The sequence below is a fragment of the Camponotus vicinus genome, unplaced genomic scaffold, assembly GCF_025532165.1.
Source record: "Camponotus vicinus isolate PSW18456_S1 unplaced genomic scaffold, iyCamVici1.0 SCAF_6, whole genome shotgun sequence".
NCBI classification, from domain to species: domain Eukaryota; kingdom Metazoa; phylum Arthropoda; class Insecta; order Hymenoptera; family Formicidae; genus Camponotus; species Camponotus vicinus.
Window position 1 is genome coordinate 19,352,330 of NW_028141978.1, and position 24,391 is coordinate 19,376,720.

Genomic DNA, 24,391 nt, shown 5'->3' on the forward strand with positions numbered 1-24,391 from the left:
CCGACGTACAAAATAATAAAGAAAATAATTAGTAATGACGCGAAAGATATCAATAGCTCGCCCCTCCGGAGATCTCGATACGTCTCTTGCAATCCCCTTCTGGGGCGGCTCGCGTTAAGATTTTCGGGGCGGATGGATGCGCGTCGGGACGGCAACGTCACAACACACACACGTTCGACTCATAGCGTTATTATACACTTTTTTTTGCAAGCCGCGCATCTGCCGCGAGACTTGGATACCCGTCGCACGCGTTGTCTTACTTTGATTACACATATAAACTATATTATAATATTTATCATAATAAAGTTGTAATCACATTTAAATAAAACTTCAAGTTTATAATTAGCGCATAAATTTTATGATTTTTTGGTTAATCTTCATTCTCTAAAAGTTTTTTTTGGAAAGTTTAGATAATTATATTTTATTGTAAACATTATATTTCAAAGTGCACAATTTTTTTACATATAGCTTGAACTTTCTCCTTTAAAACAAACCCAGGTAAAAGTCGATAAGATTATTTGTTTAAAAGTTATGATTTTTTTCGTAGGTAGGATATATATGTCCTGGAGCTACGAAAGAATTAAATAAAGGTCTATTATTAATAATTATGACTATATTTTATTCAGTAAGAACATATTCACGAATCAGACAAAAATTCGTTTGTTTCGCGTAAATTTCCTCCCATAGAACGCCTAAAAATCCTCTCTCCACGCCATATTTACGTATATAGGTATACAATAATGAGCAGCGCGCCATGCTCTTCCCACTTTGTTTACCTATATGCAGACCGTATATATTCTGGATGAAATATAAATGTTTCATTATTTTCTGTCACTGTATTCTGAATCTCTCTCTCTCTCTCTCTCTCTCTCTCTCTCTCTCTCTCTCTCTCTCTCTCTCCTATCCCAAAATATTTCGACATAATATTTTCTTTCAGTTCTTTTTTTATACTTCTTAGTTCTTCTTAGCGATAGTATAATAGCGGTTGATTATTCTTGTCGTACGCTGACACTTGTGCAACTCTAATTAATCTTTTTTAATTAATTTCTCATTAATTATTGTGAAGATCGCAAAATGATTTTCCTATCTGGTTTAACCCGCTCTATGTGTAGTACACGACAGATGTGCGGCGATCATTAGGCATTGTATTAAGATATCATCTGCAAATATTTTTATACATCTTTCTAGGCATAAGGAAAGATAAGAACAGATTTTAAGCATTATGTATTAGGGTCCTTAAGGAAGCATCGCCGAACACGGGTTGCTTAACAAAAATTGTTCCATTTATCGAGATCTATCACCCCTTTAAGTTTGTCGTAAATGTCCGGAAACATCCTGTATATATCTCTCTTTGTCGATTCTTCTTGAGCGTGCTATGGCCTCTCCATTAGTATAAGCTCTATGCTCCCGCAAGAAGGCGGAAACTCACATGCGTCCACGCATGTACATTTCACCTTAACCTTCGCAGAGAGTGAACTTTATTTCATCTTACAAAAAGTACATGCGCGGATGCAATAAGTTCCATCCCCTTACGGGGGGCTTCACTTCCGGAAGGTATAACCTAACCTAACCTAATCTGAGGCTAAATTTTGTTGTAAATCACAAAGGAACCTCTCCCGTACGGGGGCGAAACCCACTGTGTCCACGCATGTACTTTGCAAAACGAAGCAAAGCTCACTCTAACCTTGGCTCTCGATGAAAATGAACTTCGTTTCGTCTTGCAAAGTATATGCGTGGATACAGTGAGTTCCGCCAGGAGCGGTGCACTTGGACACAGTACAATTGGACACGATGCAAATGGACACGGTGCAAATAGACACGAAACTTTGCACACGGTTCAATTGGACACAGTGCATTTGGACACAATAATTTTGGACACAGTAGCTTTGGGACACAGAAGAAAATTCATTTGGACACCGTTCAGTTACACACCGCTCAGTTGCACATCGTTCAGTTGCACACCGCTCAGTTGCACACCGTTCAGTTGCACATCGCTCAGTTGCACACCGCACAGTTGCACACCGTTCAGTTGCACACCGTTTGCTTTGATATGTTACAGAGGCGAACGGTTTACTTGAAAAATTATAATCAGCTATCTTATTGCGTTTCATGATTGTAAATATTTAAATGTTTGTGGTATAGGCGCAGGCGGAGAGGGGCTCCGCCCCTTCCCCTGTCTTTTATAAAGTTAACATCTATTATAAAAACAAATATATATACTAAAAATACCGAAAAGATTGACAAAACTTATACGCAATGTAGGATACGCTTTCATTTGCGATTCATAATACACTCTACCTTGCATAGGGGCCTCGCTAATCTTTTCAGTATCTATCATTTTTAGTATAATGTAGACTTATCAAGTATTTAGTAAGGCAAAGATTTATGCAGTAAAATTCTAAAAAATAAAATATGCAGCAAAAATCTAATCACATTAATAAAATCACATTTCTAATTTTTTCAAGTAAACTGTTCGCCTCTGCAACATATCCAAGCAAACGGTGTGCAACTTAGCGGTGTGGAACTGTGCGGTGTGCAACTGTGCGGTGTGCAACTGAGCGATGTGCAACTGAACGGTGTGCAACTAAGCGATGTGCAACTGAGCGGTGTGCAACTGAACGATGTGCAACTGAGCGGTGTGCAACTGAGCAGTGTGCAACTGAACGGTGTCCAAATGAATTTTCTTCTGTGTCCAAAATTATTGTATCCAAATGCACTGTGTCCAATTGAACCATGTGCAAAGTTTCGTGTCTATTTGCATTATGTCCAATTGTACTGTGTCCAAGAGAAGGCCACTCGTTCCGCTCACCCCCGACGGGGGTTCCATTTCCGAAGAACCGAACCCAAACCTATTTCTGATTTATAACTAAAATTTGTCTTAAATTATAGGGGAGCGGAACCCACTGTGCCCACACATGTCTTTTGCAAGACAATCCTAACCCATGTATATGATGTCCAAAAATGACATATGATTTATGAAATTTTTTTTGGTTTTTTAATTTTTTTTAAACAACAAGCGACGGCTAAAATCTTCTGAAGGTTACTCAGAAGGATAATCTCTATAACGTATGTTAAGGTTAAGGTCAATCAGAGGTCAATCAGAGGTTGCCCCTTAAAATAAATAATTACCTACTTTTTTAATGTAACTTTAAGCTAACGAATAAGCTTTAGATTACTGTTACGTCCAGCTGACTCCACACTTCCTTCCTTCCGCGAAGGTGTGTCAATACTAATATATTTTTTATCTCGGGCCTAATAATCTACAAATATCATGAGAAAATTTAGAAAATATCTCTGACCAAATCCTATAATCTATTTCGGAATCTTTGAGGAATAGGAAATCGATGATACAAAATTTTATTACAAACACCTGAATAAATATCGCTAAAAAAGGAATCAATAACGAAACCTAAACCTATCAAGAAATCGACAATTTAATAAACTCACAAAAATTCGAAACCTCTGTAATAAACTAATGACAAACAGACACCTGAGCAAATTTTGTCGAAGGACAAGATATGTACCTATGAAGAAACCGACAAATCTAATAAACAATAGCCAAATAAATATCACAAAATTTGAAACCTTAGACATCTGAACAAATTTTGTGAATCTAAAATCTAATCGAAGGATAAGATACGTACCGGAAAAATAAACCGAATCGGGTATAAAAAGAGAAGCTCGCAAGGAGCATCAATCACTTCAGATCAATCAGTTCAATCAGTTCAATCAGTTCAATCAGTTCAATGGGACACTTCAGTCAGTCACTTCAGTCGGTCACTTCAGATCAGTCAGTTCAATCGGTCACATCAGTATCATCAATCAGTTCAGTTCATCATTGATCTTTAACAGTCCATCCTCAGTTTGCGTAATGCGGACACACACTTTCGGTCATCGAACAAGCGCCACAAGCGTCCCGTCATCCTCGATGCTGAAGGCCAGGAATCCACTGAAAGTCGCAACTCAATCACCACTAAAATCTTTTGTTGCAAAACTGTAAGTCAATCTGATCTTTAAATTTGTTTCTTTTCCCTCTTCTTTGCTTATAATTTTTATATTTTAAAATCTGACGTTGACTCTTAATGGAATCCTTCTTCCCCTCCATTTTCTACACACTGACAATTAACTCGTATTTGCAAGAAAAATCTAAAAATCATTGTAATCTCCAGTCGAGCATAAGGATAAAAATAGGATCACCTTTTAATCTGGTCGACTAACGACTTCCGTACTTATGTAACATCTGTGAGAAAACACCTACATCCACACTCACACACTTTCATTACACTCGATATAGCGCTATTAATTATAAACATATAATTATATCTTTATGCTTACATTTAATCAATTGCTTTTATGAATAAATTTAAATTTTTCTGATTAATTTTCTCTATTAATTAATTACCCTGCTCTCATTCCTAATCATTAAGGATCGCATTTGGTCCCGCCCTGTGTAAAAGGAATTAGATTCCCTTACCGAAAAGGGGACCACCGAGCGAACGTTCGAAACAGAGTAATAGCGACTCAAAGAGAGTCGTTTACCTGTTTTCGAGCCTTAAAGTTCGTTCGACGAGTCGCTTATCTCCTACTACGACTTAGGGAAAAACATCTGTGTTATGCCCTTCCTTCGACCCATCCTTTTCCGGACCTGGACGTAACATTACGTATGAATCAAGGGCGGCGCGCGCACAACTTGCGCAGCGTTTGAGCATGTTAGTTATTTTATTTTGTTAAAGCTTTTACAAAATACTATGTATGATAAATATCGCTATTTTCAAATCGCATTTTTCAGTTTACTTAAGAGGATGTTGGACCGTCCTGTTTTACCGATCAAAACGATTATTTTTTTCAAAACCGAAATTTTTTATAGATTGTATGGAATAATAAATCCTTTTCCATGATTAAAGTGCACAAAGTGATATATTCCGAAGCTATTGACTTTTTGTTACAGACGAAAGAAAATTAGAAAATTACAGTTTTTTTGTCGGCTTCTGGCGTCAGATCGTAACAATATTCTCTTAATATAAAAGTTTAACAGTTTGTGCGTGCAAAATATAATCAGTTCAGACTCGTAATTGCATGAGGGAATATAGGTGTACTTGATAATTTCTATAAATAAGTTTCGAAGTAGTCAAATACAAAAAATTTCGATGCAGAAAATTTTTGTGCACATGTGTGTATGCGAGGCACAAGAGTAAAACAGACCCGTAAAGAGAGAGAGAGAGAGAGAAGAGGGCGAGATAGAGAGAGGGGGGAGAGAGAGACAGAGAGAGAGATTAGTTGTCCAATGTTGTAAGAGACGCTACAATCTCTTTGTGTGACAAGGAAAGACAATATCGCACCATTCTTCTCTTGTATGTCGCGTGTAATAGTATATGTCAGTATACATGTGTGCACATTAATGCATTCACTCTTGCGCATCTTTCTCGTATTGCACGTACATAGATACTTGCTGTTGTACGACGCTGTAATAATCATACGCGTAAGAAGCTACACGAATATATATACAAGGTGTCTGTTGTATCATCTGCCAAAAAGAAAACCATAAGTAGATCTAGTTAAACTGAACTAAAAAGTCCTATACCATTTTGCAAACAATCACTTAAAATTTCGAGATACATTTTCGATATTAATTAAAAAAGATCGATCAATTCGCGTGAATCAATTCGCGCCCATAAAAGCGCGCGACGAGAAAAGCCGTTCCACACATTGATAAAGAAAACCAGGAAGGAGCATGAAGCGAAAATTCAGTGGTGAGAGGTGCAAGGAATTTACGTAATAAAACTGAACTAATTCTACTAGTGATACCTGGTAGGTTACGGACCAAGTTTGTAACACAACTTTAATTTCATTGATATGAGTGTGTCGATAAAAAAATTAAACCAATTTTATGATTTGTAATGGGTGAATTGATAGAAAGATGGATGGAAATTGTTATTTATATGGATATTCAAAAACTGAAGGACGTACCGAAACGTCTCATATGTAAATATGTTTATGTTAATACGATATTTGCAAATTAAATGGTTGAAATATATCGCTGTCTTTTCGCTTCCGATGACGTCATGCATACGTCATCAAATTAAACCATTCTGGCTCGTATTAGCACATGTTCCTTCCTGGTATTTTTTATTCAATGGTCCCGCGGCGGTTGAGACGCTCCCCAAAACATGATAGCGGCGCGCGGCGCTTCGGCGCATGGACATATAAAATCACTGAACTATACATATATAAACTGGAATGGGAACTGAAAAGCTTTTCACAAGCCGAGAGAGAACATTCGTCAAGGCTAGGTGTCATTTCATTCTTTCAGTTGTTTAAAATGTGCGTAGATGCGTGTGAGCGAGACTTGTCCTGAAAATCTATCTATCTCAGTCTCATTGTCCGCTTATGTACTTACAATGGCAGTTCCTATTCCAGTTTATATATAGTTTAGTGTATAAGATAGACTGAGCATGCCATACATTTCACAATGGTAAGAATTGAGTTTAACAGAACGGAGAGAGAGGCAAAATATCGATGTATCTCTATACTTTGCTGCGCGCGCATTATTGACAGCAATGACCGACAACTGTCAATAACCTGCAATCGAATAACCTAAAAATATCGGATAGCAGCACATAGAAATAGGTAAAATTATATAAAGAAAAATATTTAGATATTGATAGATATTGAACGAATAATGACAGATTTTAAAACAATGGAAATATTAATTAGACGAGATGCACAATGAATTCGGACATTGTAAATTAACAAAACATTAAATTTATTGATCTGAAAGTGTCAACAGACCGCTAAAGACAAAATCGGCTAACGGCGCGTTAAATATATTATATTAAAAAAAATAGCAGCATATTTTGCTTTATATTTGTCCTATATTTTGTCCTATATTTGAAAAATTAAGAACTGTAGTGCATGTGGTGTTAATTATTTAAATAACGCGGTTAACTTAGTTCGGCCGCGCATCGTTATTATATGTTAGCCGGTAGATGGCAGGAGGAGAGTTGGTCAGTTAGAAAAGTAATATGGCGATAAGTAACGAACACGTGTAAGCGAAAATTGAATAAAGTTAATTATTCCTCAATACAGAACATGTTGGTTATTATGAACGAAGCAGGATATTTAGTTCAGTGGCGAAAGACAAGAGAAACAGTTTAAGGTTCAATTAACACACTTTATTAATGAAAATAACTTATGCGACACAACACGTGCTCGCCGGTTCGAGCGACTTCGAACAAGTAAAGGGCTCAGAGAGAAATTGACCGGTGGCGCGAACGGAAAAACCCGCTCAGAAACTTTCTAGACGGTTCCAGCGGTTGCGCACGCATACGCGCGAATTACAAAGAAATACGAAAACCAATTACTCAACACTCTCACCGTTTGAGTATTTTCAAAGAGATCTTAATCCTAAGATATTACATAGTTTGCGAAAACGCTCTTTGAGTACAGCTTTAGTAAAAATATCAGCTCTTTGACATTCAGTAGGTACATACTTAATGATATCGTGACTAGCGATTTTTTCGCATATGAAATGATATCTTATTTCTATGTGTTTGGTTCGTTTGTGAAACTCTGGATTTTTCGCGAGTCGTATAGCACTTTAGTTGTCGATATACAGAACGGTCGCCTTATCACAAACAAACCCAACATCTTTGGACAATTTCCGAAGCCAGATCGCTTCTCGGGCAGCAGCCGTTGCTGCTACATATTCGGATTCCGTGGTACTAAGTGTGACGAGTTTTTGACGCTGGCTTGACCACCTGATTAATCCGTTAACTACGCTAAATGCGTATCCAGTGATGGATCGGCGTGTTTCAGTGTCTCCCGCGTAATCGGCATCACAATAACCAACGAGTTCAGATTCATTTCCACCGGATTTATAGAGGATACCGAGATCTTTTGCCCCGACTAGATAAGAAAAGATTCGTTTTACTGCTTTCCAGTGAGCAGCTGTATGTAAATTTAAATATTTCGAGACCAAACTAACCGTGAACGCAATATCCGGGCGTGACACTACAGCTAAAAACATAAACGATCCGACTGCTTCGCGATACGGTACATTTGTTATAATTTCTTCATCAAATTTCGCGGCGTACAGAATAGCATATGGATCCGCGTGTACGCTCACTGGTTTAGCATCGCCCATCTTAAATCTATCAATGATACGTTTTACATAATTACTTTGGTGGATAAACAAAGTCTTGTCCATTCTGTTTCGCTCTATCTAAAGTCCTATAAAGAACAATGGGTAAAAAGGGCCGATTTTGGCCCATCGTGGGGAACGGACAAAACACATCATTTCCAGTGGATTTTGACCCGCTGAACACGATGCCGTAGTTAGTTTTCGTCTAAAGCCTGGGGAACATGTTCTTATCCGAGGATCTATCATCCAATAATCCAATGGCCCGGGAAGCCTTTGCGTAAACATCGAAGCTATTGCAAACGTGTATTCGTCAATAAATGAGACCCATGGTGAAGAATGTTAGTAGAACACGAGGGTGTCATGAGCTCTCATCCCTAATCCTAAACCTATAATGTAATAATTAGTTCACACCCAGCGAACGATTGATTTAATTTTTGTAGTCCGACTCGTATAGATGTGAGATGGCGTGCGTAACCGTAGTACCATATGAGCATTGAGCCGTTTTCACGACTACTGCACACGGTAAATCTTATTTAGCATCTGCGTCGTTTACACGGACATTCTTGCTTCAGCGGCTAAGAAATGTTGCAGTGTGCGAAGTGTACCACGTCTTTGGCTAAGAAGTCGAAATATGAATATCATTTCAGAAACGATCGACATTATTGTAAGTCTTGTTATAAATCCTTATTCTCATCCAGTCGTAAACGGTCTTCGGAAGTACTCGATCTCGCCAATTCAGAAATGCATCCTGAGAGATCATCCGAGTCTTTAGATGACCTTGCTTCAGATTCACAAGGATGCAGAAATTCTACCATTCACTTGCAAGTCATCTAAGGGGACATCTCTCTCATCAAAAATGCATCTTTAATTGTTCTCCCAACCAGAAAACAGATCTACAAAGATTATCCCGAGAAGAGTGCATCAAAGTTTACGTTCAAAGAGAGATTTATGTTTCTTATGGTGTTCGAGCTTGCCTTGACCACTGGAGAGATGGAGGCCTCCAAGTACCGGAGAATTTCGAAACATTACACTGTGGAATCAACTATCTTCAAATGATGAGTTACTCCAAGCTCTGCGGAAGAAAATCATAAACGAGCGGAAAACTGCAGAGTCATTTTTGGCAATAGAAGAAATGACTCTGGAGTTTGAAATAGGTCTTAATAAAATGCAGTTAAAACATATCCTATCTTTCCTTCCCGATGAATTGCGAGTACGTGAACGAGATCTTGCTGTTGGTATTTACTTATCTGAAATGTGGATTGAAACGTGGATCTACATTTGAGAAACTTGCAAACCGATGGAAAGTCACCCGTAAGACTGTAAGCAAGTACTGCTTCCTAGTTAGGGAATATTTGAGTGCAGATTTTTTGAACACATATTTAGGTCTGAACGTATCCAGAGAAGAGATGCTTCATCACCAAAACACTGTTACCACTCGACTTCATGCTACAACGGGGGATACAGTGATTTTAGTTTTTGATGGCACGTATATTTTCATTGAGAAAAGTAGCAATTTCCACTTCTAGAAATTGAGTTACTCGGGGCACAAAAAGAAAAATCTTATCAAACCATTCATGGTTGTCTATCCCGATGGATATATCGGTGGGGATATATCGTGTGGGGACCATATCCAGGAAATAAGAGTGACGCTACGATTAGGATAGATGAACTAAACGCTGGTAAAGCCACTGCGTTGAAACCTGGAGATATTTTCCTCGTAGAGCGTGGATTTCGTGATTCTCTGAAGTCAATTGAGGAAAAAGGTTTTGTTGCGAAAATGCCATGCTTTTTCGATACTCCTAGATCATCATTGACAACGGAACAGGCCAATGCTTCTCGTATGGTGACGTCACGTTACATAGTCTCGTATGGTGACGTCATGTTACGAAGTCACGTTACATAATGGAATATGTGAACGACAGGATCAAGAATTTTTTCCAGCTCTTTAATTCAACGGTAAGAAATACCATTCTTTTGACCATTTTTGATGACTTTAGGATTGCCTGTGCCATATATAATTGCATATTCACTGCCATTACCAATAAAACTTCTGACCTCATCATTAACAAAATGCTGCAAAAAGTGAATGAACCCAATCTCTTAGCTGACTTAGTCGTAGAAGAAAACCTCAATAGAAAAACAGCCATGTTCAAAAACATTGAAGAGATGCAACTGGAACGATTTCCAAAATTTGATTTGGAACAGCTAACCCTCTATGTTTGTGGTACGTATCAGAATGATGGTACGCTTCGAATAACAAGCAGCTATTATGCTGAACATATAAATGAGCATGGAGATTTCAAAGTTGAGATTGCTATTGAATCTTCTCCAATAAATTACGCAAAGTATTCGGATAAATACTTCGTTTACTTATTGATTAATACGAGTGCCCAAGGCATTAAGAGCATTATTTAACATTATTGCGGATGTAAAGTTGGACGCAGAGTTGTTGGATGCTGTTCACATGTAACAGTGCTCATATGGTACTACAGTTACGCACGCCATCTCGCATCTATACGAGCACCGGCTGCTCATCTTTCACAGTTGTTTCAGAATCCTGACGGGGAAAATATTACGACAGATGAGGAGTCGGATTGTGACTAAAAAAATTAAATCAGTCGTTCGCTGGGTGTGAACTAATTATTACGTTATAGGTTTAGGATTAGGGATGAGAGCTCATGACTCCCTAGTGTTCACTCTACTAACATTCCTCACTATGGGTCTCATCTCATTTATTGACGAATACACGTTTGCAATAGCTTCGATGTTTACGCAAAGGCTTCCCGGGCCATTAGATTATTGGATGATAGATCCTCGGATAAGAACATGTTCCCGAGGCTTTAGACGAAAACTAATTACGGCATCGTGTTCAGCGGGTCAAAATCCACTGATGTGTTTTGTCCGTTCCCCACGATGGGCCAAAATCGGCCTTTCTACCCATTGTTCTTTGTCCCGTCTCCGACTGTTATTTCGAACGATTCTTTTAAACACTTCAGTATTTTTTCAAGTGCACTTAAAGACTTTGAGGCAACAAGTCCATCGTCTGCGAATAGAATGAGATATACATCTACGCCCATGACACAACCTTTAAAAATACACTAATCAGCATCGGATTGAGTGAGATTAAACTCTTCCAAAAAAACTTTAAATTTACGATTCCAGCACCTTGGTGCTTGTTTGAGTCCATATAAGAACTTATTTAAACGACACACGACACTATCACTGTTGCGACGTTTTTCTTCTGGGACGACTAAATTCTCTGGTATCTTCATGAATATTTCTTCTTCTAGCTCGCCATAAAGGAACGCTGTACACACATCAAACTGAGTAAGTTCGAGATCTTCTTGGGTAACTCGAGCCAGGAACATCCTGAGGGTGTCGTATCCCACGACTGGAGCGAAAGTTTCGTTGTAGTCGATGCCTTGTCGCTGAAGAAATTCTCTGGCACATAGGCGTGCCTTGAACCTGTGTTTGTCCTCCGACAACCTGGGTAATAACTTAAAGACCAACTTCGAATCGATGATTTTCATTTCGTCCTTTTTCTTTACTAACGTCCACGTCTCGTTTTTGTTATGAGCTTGCAACTCCCTTTCGATTGCAGCCGCCCATTCTTTTCCATTTGGACCGTTGATTGCCTCACGATATGTCTGCGGAATTTTGTATTCCGCGAAGTCTACATAGTATCGTTGCGGTACTTTTAGTGACGTGCGATCTCGTAGTTGACGTTGATTACCAGCCGCTACACGTTGCTCATCTCGTTCTTCTTCTCTTCTTCTTTGGAATGCTGGTTCGATGTCTTCGAGATCAGCCTCTTCGTCGTCATCATTAGTTTCGATGACTTCATCAGCTTCTCGCTCAGCCTCAGTTTTTCCTAGAACGAGCACTCTGTCATCCGGACTTGCTTCATTTGCGCTCTTTGTGCTCAGCGTCTCATCAAATACTACATCTCTTGACACGGACACCTTCTTTGACACAGGATCATAGAGACGATAGTTCGATGACTCTCCTTGGTATCCCACCAATATCAGTTTTTTTGCTTTGACATCGAGTTTCTTTCGCAACTATTTTGGCACATGTGCGTAAGCGGTAGATCCGAAAATCTTGACATGTTTCAGATCGGTTTCCTTCCAGTCTACATTTCAAAAGGAGTTTTGACGTTTTTTCGACTTGAATGAGTAGTACGATTAAGTACATACACTGCCGTGCTCACGGCCTCAGCCCACAAATTTTTAAGAAGACTTTTCGCTCGCATCATTGTGCGAGCACACTCCATAATCGTTCTGTTCGCTCTCTCTGCTTTCCCATTTTGTTGAGGAGTATGCGGCACTGTTTTCCATGATGATTCCACGTTCTTCAAGATATTCGTTCATTTTTACATTTTTGTATTCCCTTCCATTATCCGAACGTACTATTTTTATCTTCTGTCCAAACTTGTTTGCTATCATATTTTCATAAAGTTTGAACTTTTCCAGTACTTCATCTTTGTGTTTTAAGAAATAAACGTAGCAAAACCCTGAAGCATCATCTATGAAAGTCACGTAATAACTTGCACCGCCCAGCGACTCGACTTCGATTTTTCCGCATACATCAGTATGCACACTCGCCTGGTTTCGTGTTCCGCTTGTCTGGTCTTTCCTTGAACGGCAGCCGATGAGATTTTCCGTACTGACACAGTTCACAGATGAATTTTTCTGCTTTCTTTATTTTTACACCGTCAACAAGACCGTTCCACACCATGTCACACAATGCGCGACCACCAACGTGTCCGAGTCTTTCATGCCACACTCTTAAATCAGTCTCTGAAATATTTACTTCACTAGCGACTTGTGGTTGTATCACTCGAAAGAACATGCGATAGATCGCATTTGTTTGTTTCGCACCAACTGCCATTAATTGTTTATCACGAGAAATTGTTACTTGATTAATATCAAACTGGACTATATAATCTTTTTCGGTACACGCACTCACAGAAAATAGATTCTTGCGTATGCTTGGTACATAGAGTACACCTTCGATGCGTTCTTTATTCCACCGGCCGTTGACAAATTTTTCGACATGTATTGTGCCGACCCCTTCGACTTTACACTCACCGTTATTGCCGAGACCACGGTACTGCCTTGACTAGGACGAAAATCATCGAACCATTCTCATCGATGGGATGTGTTGTGAAGCTCCACTATCGGTAAGCCAGGCGTCTTCCTTACCGACCGCAAGAAATTGGTGCACTTGTTCGGCTGACATTCCATTGTCGGTACAACAGGCGTCTCCATCGTTGATGACCACAAATGCACAGTTCCGCGATTCACTTCCGTCGCGTTTATCTTTATGAGATTTCTTCTTCTTCAATGGGTACTCCCGCGCAAAGTCCTTTCTTTTCCTTTGCACTTAAAGCATTCAACATCCTTCTTTGAAAACTTATTTTTCGGGGTTGACTACGATTTGCTCTTCGCACAACCATCTTTTACTGCGGCTAATGCCTCTGTTGCGTCACTTCCTCCTGCGAGTCGTGCTTCCTCTCGAATGAGCCTTTCAGTTAGATTTTCTATGGTCTGTCTATGCTCTTCCACGTTGTCCCACATGGTCTGAAACGCACTGTATTTCGGTGCCAGACTCACAAGAATCTCCGCCATGACCGTGGTGTTCGTTACTGGTTCGCCGATATCTTTCAGCTGCTGCGCCATATTTTTCACACGCGCCACGTGTTGCACAATCGAGTCTCCCGCCGGCATCTTGTATTCATGAAATTTTTGCATCAGAAACAATTTGTTTGACGAGGATTTTTGCTCGTGAACCCGGCACAGAGCATCCCACATTTCATTAGCCGTTGTACACGTTATCAGAGACTCAAGTTGCGACATTTCGACGAATGTCGAAATTAGCACCATAGCTTTAGCATTGTCTTTTCGTGGTGACCGCTGGCGACAATGAGTCCGCCGACATAACTCTGGAGCCGTCTACGACATCACTCACTCCCGCAGCTACAAATACCGCACTCAGTTGGAATTTCCAACTCAGAAAGTTCGAGCCATCTAGTTTTTGTACGTGTCGCACAGTCACCTCCTCTGACATTTTATAACACTACAAATTAGCACACACTGCTTTGTGCGAAAATTAGTCGCCACGTGTTCGATCTTCTCGAGAGTTCCTGATCACTTTTTCGTCACTTTTTGCACAGCCAGAGTGTCTGGGCCATAACCTGTTGGTTATTATGAATGAAGCAGGATATTTAGTTCAGTGACAAAAGACAAGAGAAACAGTTTAAGGTTCAATTAATACACTTTATTAATGAAAATACCTTATGTGACACAACACGTGCTCGCCGGCTCGAGCGACTTCGAATAAGTGAAGGGCTCAGAAAGAAATTGGCCGGTGGCACGAACGGAAAAACCCGCTCAGGAACTTTCTAGACGGTTCCAGCGGTTGCGCACGCATACGCGCGAATTACAAAGAAATACGAAAACCATTTACTCAACAGAACATACTTTAACATTTTGGCCCCCAACACGCTCGAATCTCGCCCATTAAAAGAACCCGAAGCAAACACAGTTAATCGAAAAACATATTGAAACTACTCATCGTACGCATACGTACGCACATCGAAGGAGAAAAAACAACAGACTTAATAAATACATGATATATATACAAGGAATTTATATACAAAGCAGCAAACTACACATCAAATAATAAATTTGAGGAGCTCGATTCGGCTGCACAACGTGGGGCATCGGAAAATATCAGGTCAGTGAATCGCTTTCCTTCCCAAGTACAATATTTCCTTTTACAGTAATTATTACGGGCAATATGGCGGAATTATTCCAATTGAAACAAAAAAGGGCTCGTGTCAAGGGCCAAATCACGAGAATACAGACATTTTTTGAGGCTAACCGTGCATGTTCGGCAGCGGAAACACAAGTTAGGTTGAAAAAATTAGAAGACCTCTGGGTCTCATTTGAGGAAGTTCAGTAAGCTCTCGAAAATATAACGTTAAAGGATGAGAAGCAATCAGAACAATTTACACGTGAAAACGAAGGTGAACGTGTATTATTCGAAAAAAGATATTACGCTACAGCGTCAAAGGCACAACAAATAATGGATAAAGGAAAGCAATTACAGGTCATCGCACAGCAACAGAGCAGTAAGCAAGATTTGGCAGATAATCGACAAGTAGCAACTCTAGAGAGGAAAAGCAATCCAAAACTCCCGGAAATTAAACTCCCAGAATTCAATGGCGAATATACAAAATGGCTCTTTTTTAAAAACAGCTTTGAAACAACGGTACACAATGACAGAGGTTTATCAGGCCCACAAAAGTATCAATATCTCGTTGGAATCTTATCAGGAGAAGCACATAAGGTTATAGAAGGTTTCAGTAGTGAAAATTATGAGCAAGCATGGCAGCTTCTTAAAAACACGTACGATAATGAAATGATGATTATTGATACACACTTGGATGAACTTTTTAATTTTCCAATCATTTCAAAGGATGATAAAGCAGATTCGATGAGACAACTAATATGGCATATAGAAACACACATGTCTTCCCTGAAGTCACTACATCAACCAGTGGAATATTGGGATACCATAATTTTACATCTGGCAAAAAGGAAGCTAGAATACACCGAGCAGCAAAATTACGTTAAAGATCGTACACCGAGAAATATGCCTAAATTAGAAGAATTTATTAAATTTATCTTCAGAACGTTGTCATACATTAAGGATGATTAATCAAAATAAGACGACAAAGCCCAAGCAATCAGTACAAGAAAGGAAAGGAAATAAAAGAATAACACTAACAACGAGAACATTAAGGTGCAAATTGTGCAATGGTGAGCATCAAACGTATTGATGTGAAGATTTAAACAAATTATTTGTCGAGGATCGCAAAAAATACATTATCGAAAAGAAGCTTTGTATTAATTGTCTAAATACAGGACATCATGCGAAGAAATGCAAGGCATCAACATGCAAGAAGTGTTCAGACAAACATAACACGATTTTACATCAGGAAGAGCCAAAGAAGACAGAACGCAAGGAAACAACAGATACAATTGTTACTCATTGTATAAATGGACCAAATACGATAAAATTCTCATTGCAGAAGTAAAACAAACACTCAGGTTATCTTGTCTACAGCGCAAATCTATGTTCGGGACATTTATGGAGAACGGAAAATGTGTCGTGCATTACTTGATCCCGGGTCGCAATCAAACATGACGCAGGAGTTGCTGCAAAACTTAAAGCTACCGTGGACTAAGAGAAGCATTCCCATCAGTGGTATTAACCAAATGCAAACAGATACAAGCAAGGTAACTGAAATTAAAATTGAGGCTACTAACAATGGAAATGGAGTGTTTTGTTTTGCCTGCAATTACGGTGCCAATCCCACAAAAGAAAATTGAGGCAAATGAAATAGTTCTACCTAAAGATGTCCAACTTGCTTACAATAAGCCAGGAGAAATCAATCTGCTTATCGGAGCAGGACCTTACTGGAAAATACTCATCGGGTCACCTAAAAATCGAATCAATGGTCAACCAGCGCTACAAAACACAAAGTTAGGCTGGATAATTGGAAGAGAGTTGTATAATACGAAAGTCAACGCAACCGATCAGTCAACATCATGTCTTGCGATTACTAACGATCAATTGCATCAGTAAGTTGAAAAATTTTGGAAGATAGAAGGCTTTCCAGAAGTCAGACATTACACCAAGGAAGAGAAAATCTGCGTAAAACATTTTGTAGAAGCTACATCGAGAAAGGGATGGCAGATTCATAGTAAGGCTGCCGCTACGTTTAAATGTCAAACTGGGAGAATCCAAGGATCAAGCACAGCGAAGATTTGAAGCACTTGAACGAAGACTTCAATGCGATTCAAGGTTAAGGGAAGCATACTATGAATTTATGGACAAATATGAGAATAGTGGGCACATGACTCAGATCTGCGAAACGGAGCTGCGAACATCTAAAGAAGTCTATTGTATTCCACATCACGCAGTCATCAAACCTGATAGTTTAACAACGAAGTTACGAGTGTTTGACGCATCGACAAAGACGATATCAGGTTCGTCTCTCAACAACAAGCTTCTTCCAGGTCCAAATTTGCAAAGAGATCTTTGTAAGATACTACTACGATTCAGGATTCATCAATATGTGATAACAACAGACGTAGCTCAAATGTTTCGACAAATATTAGTTGACCCTCGAGATAGAGTACTACAGCTTATATTATGGAGAAAATATCCAGATCCAACAAGAATCTATCAACTAATTACGATGACTATGGTATAACAAGCGCACCATATCATGCAATGCGTTGTCTTCAGGAACTTACGGAGCAGTATAGTGAGGAGTATCCTTTAGCAGCAAATGCAATGAAAGAGGATATTTATATGGACGATGTGTTAACAGAAACCCAGACATATCAAGATGCCGTTGAGCTACAGAAACAATTATTTTAATTGTTAAAGGGAGGAAAATTCCTACTTAGAAAATGGCGTTCAAATGAACCTCGAATTCTACAGCAGTTAGAAAATAATAAGACTGTTGATTTACTTACTATCGACAGGGACGTAGCAAAGACATTAAGACTTCTTTGGAATTCCTCACAGAATATGTTACAATATAAAACAGATTTATACATTCCGAAGTCAATTACTAAAAGAACGGTTTTATCACAAATCTCACAAATATTTGACCTCTTGGAACTTGTCGGACCTGTGTTGATAACGGGAAAGATATTTATGCAAAGACTGTGGATGGAAGACTAAACAATGGGATCAACCCCTTCCTCAACCTTACCTGTTCACGTGGAAAAACTATTGCAACTCGTTATTCAAACTTAATACACTACAGATACGACGAAACGTGAATCTTAATAATACTACGAATAAATTTGATTTGTTTGGCTTTGGAGATGCTTCACAGAATGCTATTGGAGCCTGTATATACGTCGTTAGTTTGGATGAAAATCGTCGCCTGCAATCACATCTTTGTGCGAAATCTAGGATAGCACCGCTGAAAACTCTTTATTACCTAGATTGGAACTCGAAGCAGCCTTACTCTTATCAAAATTATATGAATTCAGAACAGCCTTATTAAGAAGAATTCGACGAGTTTCTTTGTGGAGTGACAGTACAATTGTACTTGGATGGATCAAGACAGAGCCATATGCTCTTAAGACATTTGTGGCAAATAGAATAGCCAAGATTCAAGAATTAACAGAAGGGATACCGTGGTCATACGTGCCTTCCGAAGAAAATCCGGCGAATCTTTTATTGCGAGGAACTACAGTAGCGGAATTAAAAAAAAATAAACAAACTTTGGTGGAATGGACCGGTTTGGATGAAGGAAGAAGATCAACGACCGAAGCACATGCAAGAGCCGGAAACGAGCCTACCTGAGATGAAGATTTCCAATGTTACTCTGACAGCTATGCAATCGTCTATAACTCAATTGTTGCATAAATATTCTTCATTTGGTAAATTATGCAGAATTATCGCATATTGTTACAGATTTATCAGTAAATCAACGGATAATCAAGAGAAGGACTCAAGGCAAATCAAGGCAGTTCAGAAGACAAAATTTTGACCTCTGAACGTGCACGAGATAATCAGAGCAGAAACCATCATATTAAAATGGATTCAAGAAACGGAATTCAAGCAAGAGTTGTTGTGTTTGAAGAATGAGCGCAATTTACCGCGAAAAAACTCGCTGATATCACTCTGTCTATTTATTGGCAAGGATGGATTAATTCGCGTTGGCGGGAGAGTAAGACATGCAAATATATATCTGAAGATCAAAAGCGTCCTATAATTCTGCCTGGAAGGCATTATATTACGACACTTATTATGCGGAAAGAGCATGAAAGGAGATTGCATAGTTCGCCAGAGCAATTATTGCATCACGTACGCCAGCGATATTGGCCGATTAATGGACGAAGATTGGCATAAAAAACTGTCAAAACATGCTTGAGATGCTTTCGTTATCGTCCAGTAATACCTGAAGTCCTCATGGGCGATCTACCAAAGGAACGCGTTACTATGTTCTCCCGACCATTTACGGTGACCGGGGTGGACTATGCTGGGCCCTTTCAACTTCGAGAAAGCAAACGACGAGGCCGAGTATCGATATATAAGAGATATATCGCTGTATTTGTCTGCTTTAGTACAAAGGCAGTACATTTGGAAATGGTAACGAGCCTTACTACGGAGGCATTTTTAGCCGCATTAAGTCGCTTTACTGCAAGACGCGGTTTGTGCACTCAATTATTTTCTGATAATGGGACTAACTTCCTCGGAGCAGCGCGGGAGCTAAAGGAAATTCAAGAATTTTTAAGAGAAACGGAGCCGGAAATAGTTTCCTTTTTAGTCAAACAACGGATAAACTGGAGCTTTATTCCACAAAGAGCCCCCCACTTCGGAGGTTTGTGGGAAGCGGCCGTTAAGATAATGAAGAAATATCTTCATACCAACATGGCAGGCAGAATTCTTACGTATGAAGAGTATAATACGTTAATCACAGAAATAGAAGCCATGTTAAACTCTCGACCCTTAACTCCGTTAACGAACGACTCTTCAGACTTTGATATCGTTACTCCTTCTCATTTCCTAATAGCCGATTCACTAACACAACCTGTTAATTATAATTTTCTTAATACTCCAGATAATTATCTAATTGGCAGCACCTGCAGAAATCTCGCCAATTATTGTGGAAACGTTGGCAACATGAATATTTGCAAGAGTTACAAAAAAGGAGTAAATATGTACCCCTGGTATTCACATTGAGCTGAACACGCTTGTTTTACTCATAGAGGACAGCGTCCCACCACTGTGGTGGCCTTTGGGCAGAGTGCCACTCATCCAGGTGTCGATGGTCGAATACGAGTGGTGACGGTGAAGACGCAATCTGGCTGTTTTAAAAGAGCAGTAACTAAAATGTGCCCTTTGCTTTTGTTAAATGGACATCAGATGGACGATCAGATTGTACCCACGAACTCTTAGATTTAAGTTTCAATTAAGCATTACGTTTATTGTTCAGTCTATAATCAGTTATATCATTTATCTGTTTAATTACTACAATTTAATTTACTTGCGTATCTATATGCGTTAATTCTTATATTCACTTATTACTATCGATATATTCTTTATTGAAAGCAACCCTTTCAAGGTGGCCCGGTAAATGTTAATTATTTAAATAACGCGGTTAACTTAGTTCGGCCGCGCATCGTTACTATATGTTAGCCGGTAGATGGCAGGAGGAGAGTTGGTCAGTTAGAAAAGTAATATAGCGATAAGTAATGAACACGAGTAAGCGAAAATTGAATAAAGTTAGTTATTCCTCAATACAGAATATACTTTAACATGTGGTTATTGGAAGGAAAAAGAAAATATATATTTTCACGTATAAGTAAAACTTTCTGTTTTATCTATCTTACAATTTGTAATATGTACTTAAAATATAATACACATTTCTGTATACATTAAAATAAAATACTATAAAAAACATACTATAAAAAATATATTATTATTAAAAAAGAATTGTACTATTTATAGGTTTGTAACGGTCGTATTTTCGGGCGTTTTTCGCAGCGCGGATAGATCGTCGGTGCAAGGTTCGTGTAAAGAAAATATGCGATGTGGTGAACTGAACGTATTTATTCAAATGGTATAAATGTACAGAGTGTGCGTATGCGAGTGTGTGTGTGTGGGTGTGTGTGTGTGTGTGTGCGCGCGCGTGGCTTTTAATTGTGCTGGTAATTATTAATGTGATAAATGCGGTTTCGACTTTAATTCCGGTCTCGATTTCGAACACCTGTGTGTGTTTACGATGCGCGAGACAGCGCGTGTTTTTGCGGTGCTTTTTCCGCGAGGAATCCCGAGGTTCTTAGAATCCTCGGGTTCTCGGAATCGACGGTCGCTTTCGCGGAATTATTTCTTTCTTGCTGCCACGATTTAAAGTCCGCGTTCGGTCTATTATAATCGGTGCGCTTTAAGGGGATGCTGAACTTGTCCCATTTTACCGACTAAAACGCGGATTAGTAATAACGAAATACTTTTTTATTGATTACTCGGATCGATAAATCCTTTTCCATGATTAAAATACATACAAGAATACACTTTCCTAGCTATAATTGCATGTAAACAATCGAAAAAAGTTACATAATTACAGTTTTGTTATCGGCTTCTTGTGTCAAGTCGTAATTTTACTTGTTTATTATAAAAGTTGTGCAGTTCGTTCGTGCATGGAATGTAGCTAGCATAATCCGAATAACATGAAGGAATATTAGTGAAAAAGTAAAAATGTAATTAGATGTCTAGTAGAAAAATTAAATATCTATTACGTTTTCATGCATATGTGTATGTGCGAGATCGAGGCACAAGAGTAAAACAGAACAGAAGTTTAGTTCATTGATATTGCGATAGACGGAATTTGTTAATATGACGAGGATAGATACAACAGTACATCCTTGTTTATTTCATATGTGTATCCATTTTAAAGAAAGAGATCAAATAAAATATAAAAGTTTGAGTTTCTATTTTATGGCAATTTATATTTATTTATTATGGCGACGTCGAAGATTCCGAAGTCTCTTACACGAGACATCATTTATAATATTCACGAGTATATGTATATCAGAAAATAAAATGCGTTTTATTCATTTGAAAAAAATTTTAATAAAATAATGAGAATTTTGTTATTAAAATAATATTAGACACGACGAAAGTCGTTTAAATTTAGTTAAATATATAATCGAAATTTTTATTTTCAGATTAATTAAAAGTTATCTGATTTATGTCATGTTTGATGTCATTTTAATCGTAAAAATGTCATTAATTCATTAAAACTATTTTCTAACTGATAAAATAAAAAATTCACAGTTTCAGTTTTTATTTTATAAGATGTTTACATATTCGTGAATTACGAATGAATAGAGGAAGCGAGGAAGCCGACTGTAAGGGACTTCGGAACTCTTTGATAATAAAGGTCATCTCGCTCGCTCTTTACTCGTAGTCTTGCTTTTTGTCACACTTGACAATCGTGATAGATATCTCGAAAAGATAAACGGATCCGAAAAATCGAGAGCGAGCGAAACAGTAACAAGAGCAAGCGAGACAATAATAGGAGTGAGCGAGATAGTAATAGGAGCGAGCGAGAGGGAAATAGTAGCGGGAAGGAAGAGAGCACGAGGCACGAGGCACGAGCATGAGCGAGCGTTGATGCCAGATTGGAGACATTGCCACGTTCCTAAAGGAGCGTATACAAGCGGACACAAGTGAAGCCGCGTACATGGAGCTCGGCGCTCGACTCGACTTTATAGAAGAAGACAGATGTATGTTTTTCTGTCTCCTTTCTACCAAGCTAAAAGCGGCAGGCGACACGCGACGCTGCTCGCTTCTCGATACGTATGACGACGTTATGTGTTTTTCAGCCTTTTTACATATTTTTTTACAATTAAATATATATATGAGAAATATATGAAATAATAATACATTTACCAATAATAATACATTTAGCAATTGTATAGGAAAATATCTTTTTCGCATAAATTTATAATTACATTTTGCAATAATATTAAATGCCCCACATGTAATCCTTTTTAATAATCTTAACTTGATATTTTTTTATACGTAAAATGAATACAAGGAATAGTTTATAGTGCATATTTGTAGTACTTCATGCTACAATTGCATTAAATAAATTTAAAAGTTTTATACAATCAAACATTAACAGGTTGCATCTAAGCAAACTATCGATATTTCTCTAAAATATATTTAGAAGCATATAAATAATAATACTACTGGCTCTATGTATCAATAATCAAAATTATAGTATTCATAGAAAAACTTGCTTATATATTACTTTATGTCTTTTGATGTTGTCCGCAGATAGTATGCGATACATTTTATGATATAAAAATATAATTTCTTATATATCCAGAACTGTTATATATATGTATAAAATTAAAAAGCATGAAAAATTATTTCTTTTACTGTACATTATTCGTTTCAAACAATTCTCTTCATCCATTCTGTGTCAAAAAATACTAAGCTAAAATGATCAAAAAGATTTTTATTATAGATATGTAGATAAATATTTAACATTTTGTGAAAAAATATATCCGTATGAAATATGAGAAATATTTAAAATAAATTAATAAAATATTCATTCTTCGATAATCTTCTAATTATCACGACATGAACGATTGTCAGAAATGATATTATTAAAACTTTTAGCATATATGCAGATATGATTTTAAACAAATAAATTCTTGACACACGCACACATTGCTCTTATCGGTCTTTTCAATAATGATTTTCCGTTGAAAAATATAAAAGATCTAATAGAATAAATTAATGCAATTTTTTATAAATATTTATCGGTTTATTAAAAAAAATATACGTATAAAGAAATATCAAGCTAAGATTATTAAAAAGGATTATATGTGAGACATTTAATATTATTGCAAAATGTAATTATAAATTTATGCGAAAAAAATATTTTCCTATACAATTGGTAAATGTATTATATATTTCTCATATATATTTTTAATTGTAAAAAAATATAATGCAAAAAGGCTGAAAAACATACATAACGTCGTCATACGTATCGAGAAGCGAGCAGCATCGCGTGTCGCCCACCGCTTTTAGTTTGGTAGAAAGGAGACAGAAAAACATATATCTGTCCTCTTCTATAAAGTGAAGCCGAGCGCCGAGCTCACATGTACGTTCCTTCGCTTGTGTGCGCTTGCGTACGCTACGTTTACGCTCCTTTAGCAACGTGGCAACGTCTCCAATCTGGCATCACTGCTGTTTCACGTGCAACTCGATATCTCTAAAATTGAGATAGGTAACTGTCCACGCGAAGCTGCATAAGCTATTGCGTGTATTGTTATATTATATTATAATATTATATCGTGAATTTTTACATTTCATAGTGCTATCTAGTATTTTTGAAGTGTTTTATATTTTAATTTTAAAGTGTTAAAAAGTGTTTTTTTTGTCAGTGATATACAAGTAATATACTGGTGATTTTTAATAATGGGGAAGAAATATGATGCGAATCACTTGCCTCTGTTTCGATACAGATTGTCCAGGAAGAAAAGTCGCATACGAAGGTTGGTTTATTTATTTAACTTGAAAGGAATTGCTTTAATGTCTGCTGTTTTGATATCTAATTTTATCTTGTTTATAAAGTCTAAAAATTGACAATGGCATTTACTATGTTTGCATTTATTATATGTTACGACATTAAAA

The 24,391-nt window shown here is 37.9% G+C and overlaps 2 protein-coding genes and 1 pseudogene across 4 annotated transcripts in view; 1 reads left to right on the forward strand and 2 right to left on the reverse strand.

The window, feature by feature from the left end:
• Window positions 1-24,391, reverse strand: part of LOC145973431 (protein expanded) — a 530,479-nt gene that overhangs the window by 342,275 nt on the left and 163,813 nt on the right. The window lies entirely within an intron of this gene.
• Window positions 7,598-8,206, reverse strand: LOC145973804 (uncharacterized; annotated as a pseudogene).
• On the forward strand, window positions 18,480-20,137 carry LOC145973811 (uncharacterized). Its single transcript, XM_083103391.1, has 3 exons — window positions 18,480-18,615; window positions 19,131-19,899; window positions 19,948-20,137. The coding sequence occupies exons 1-3, from the start codon at window positions 18,480-18,482 to the stop codon at window positions 20,135-20,137; spliced, it is 1,095 nt and encodes a 364-aa protein (XP_082959517.1).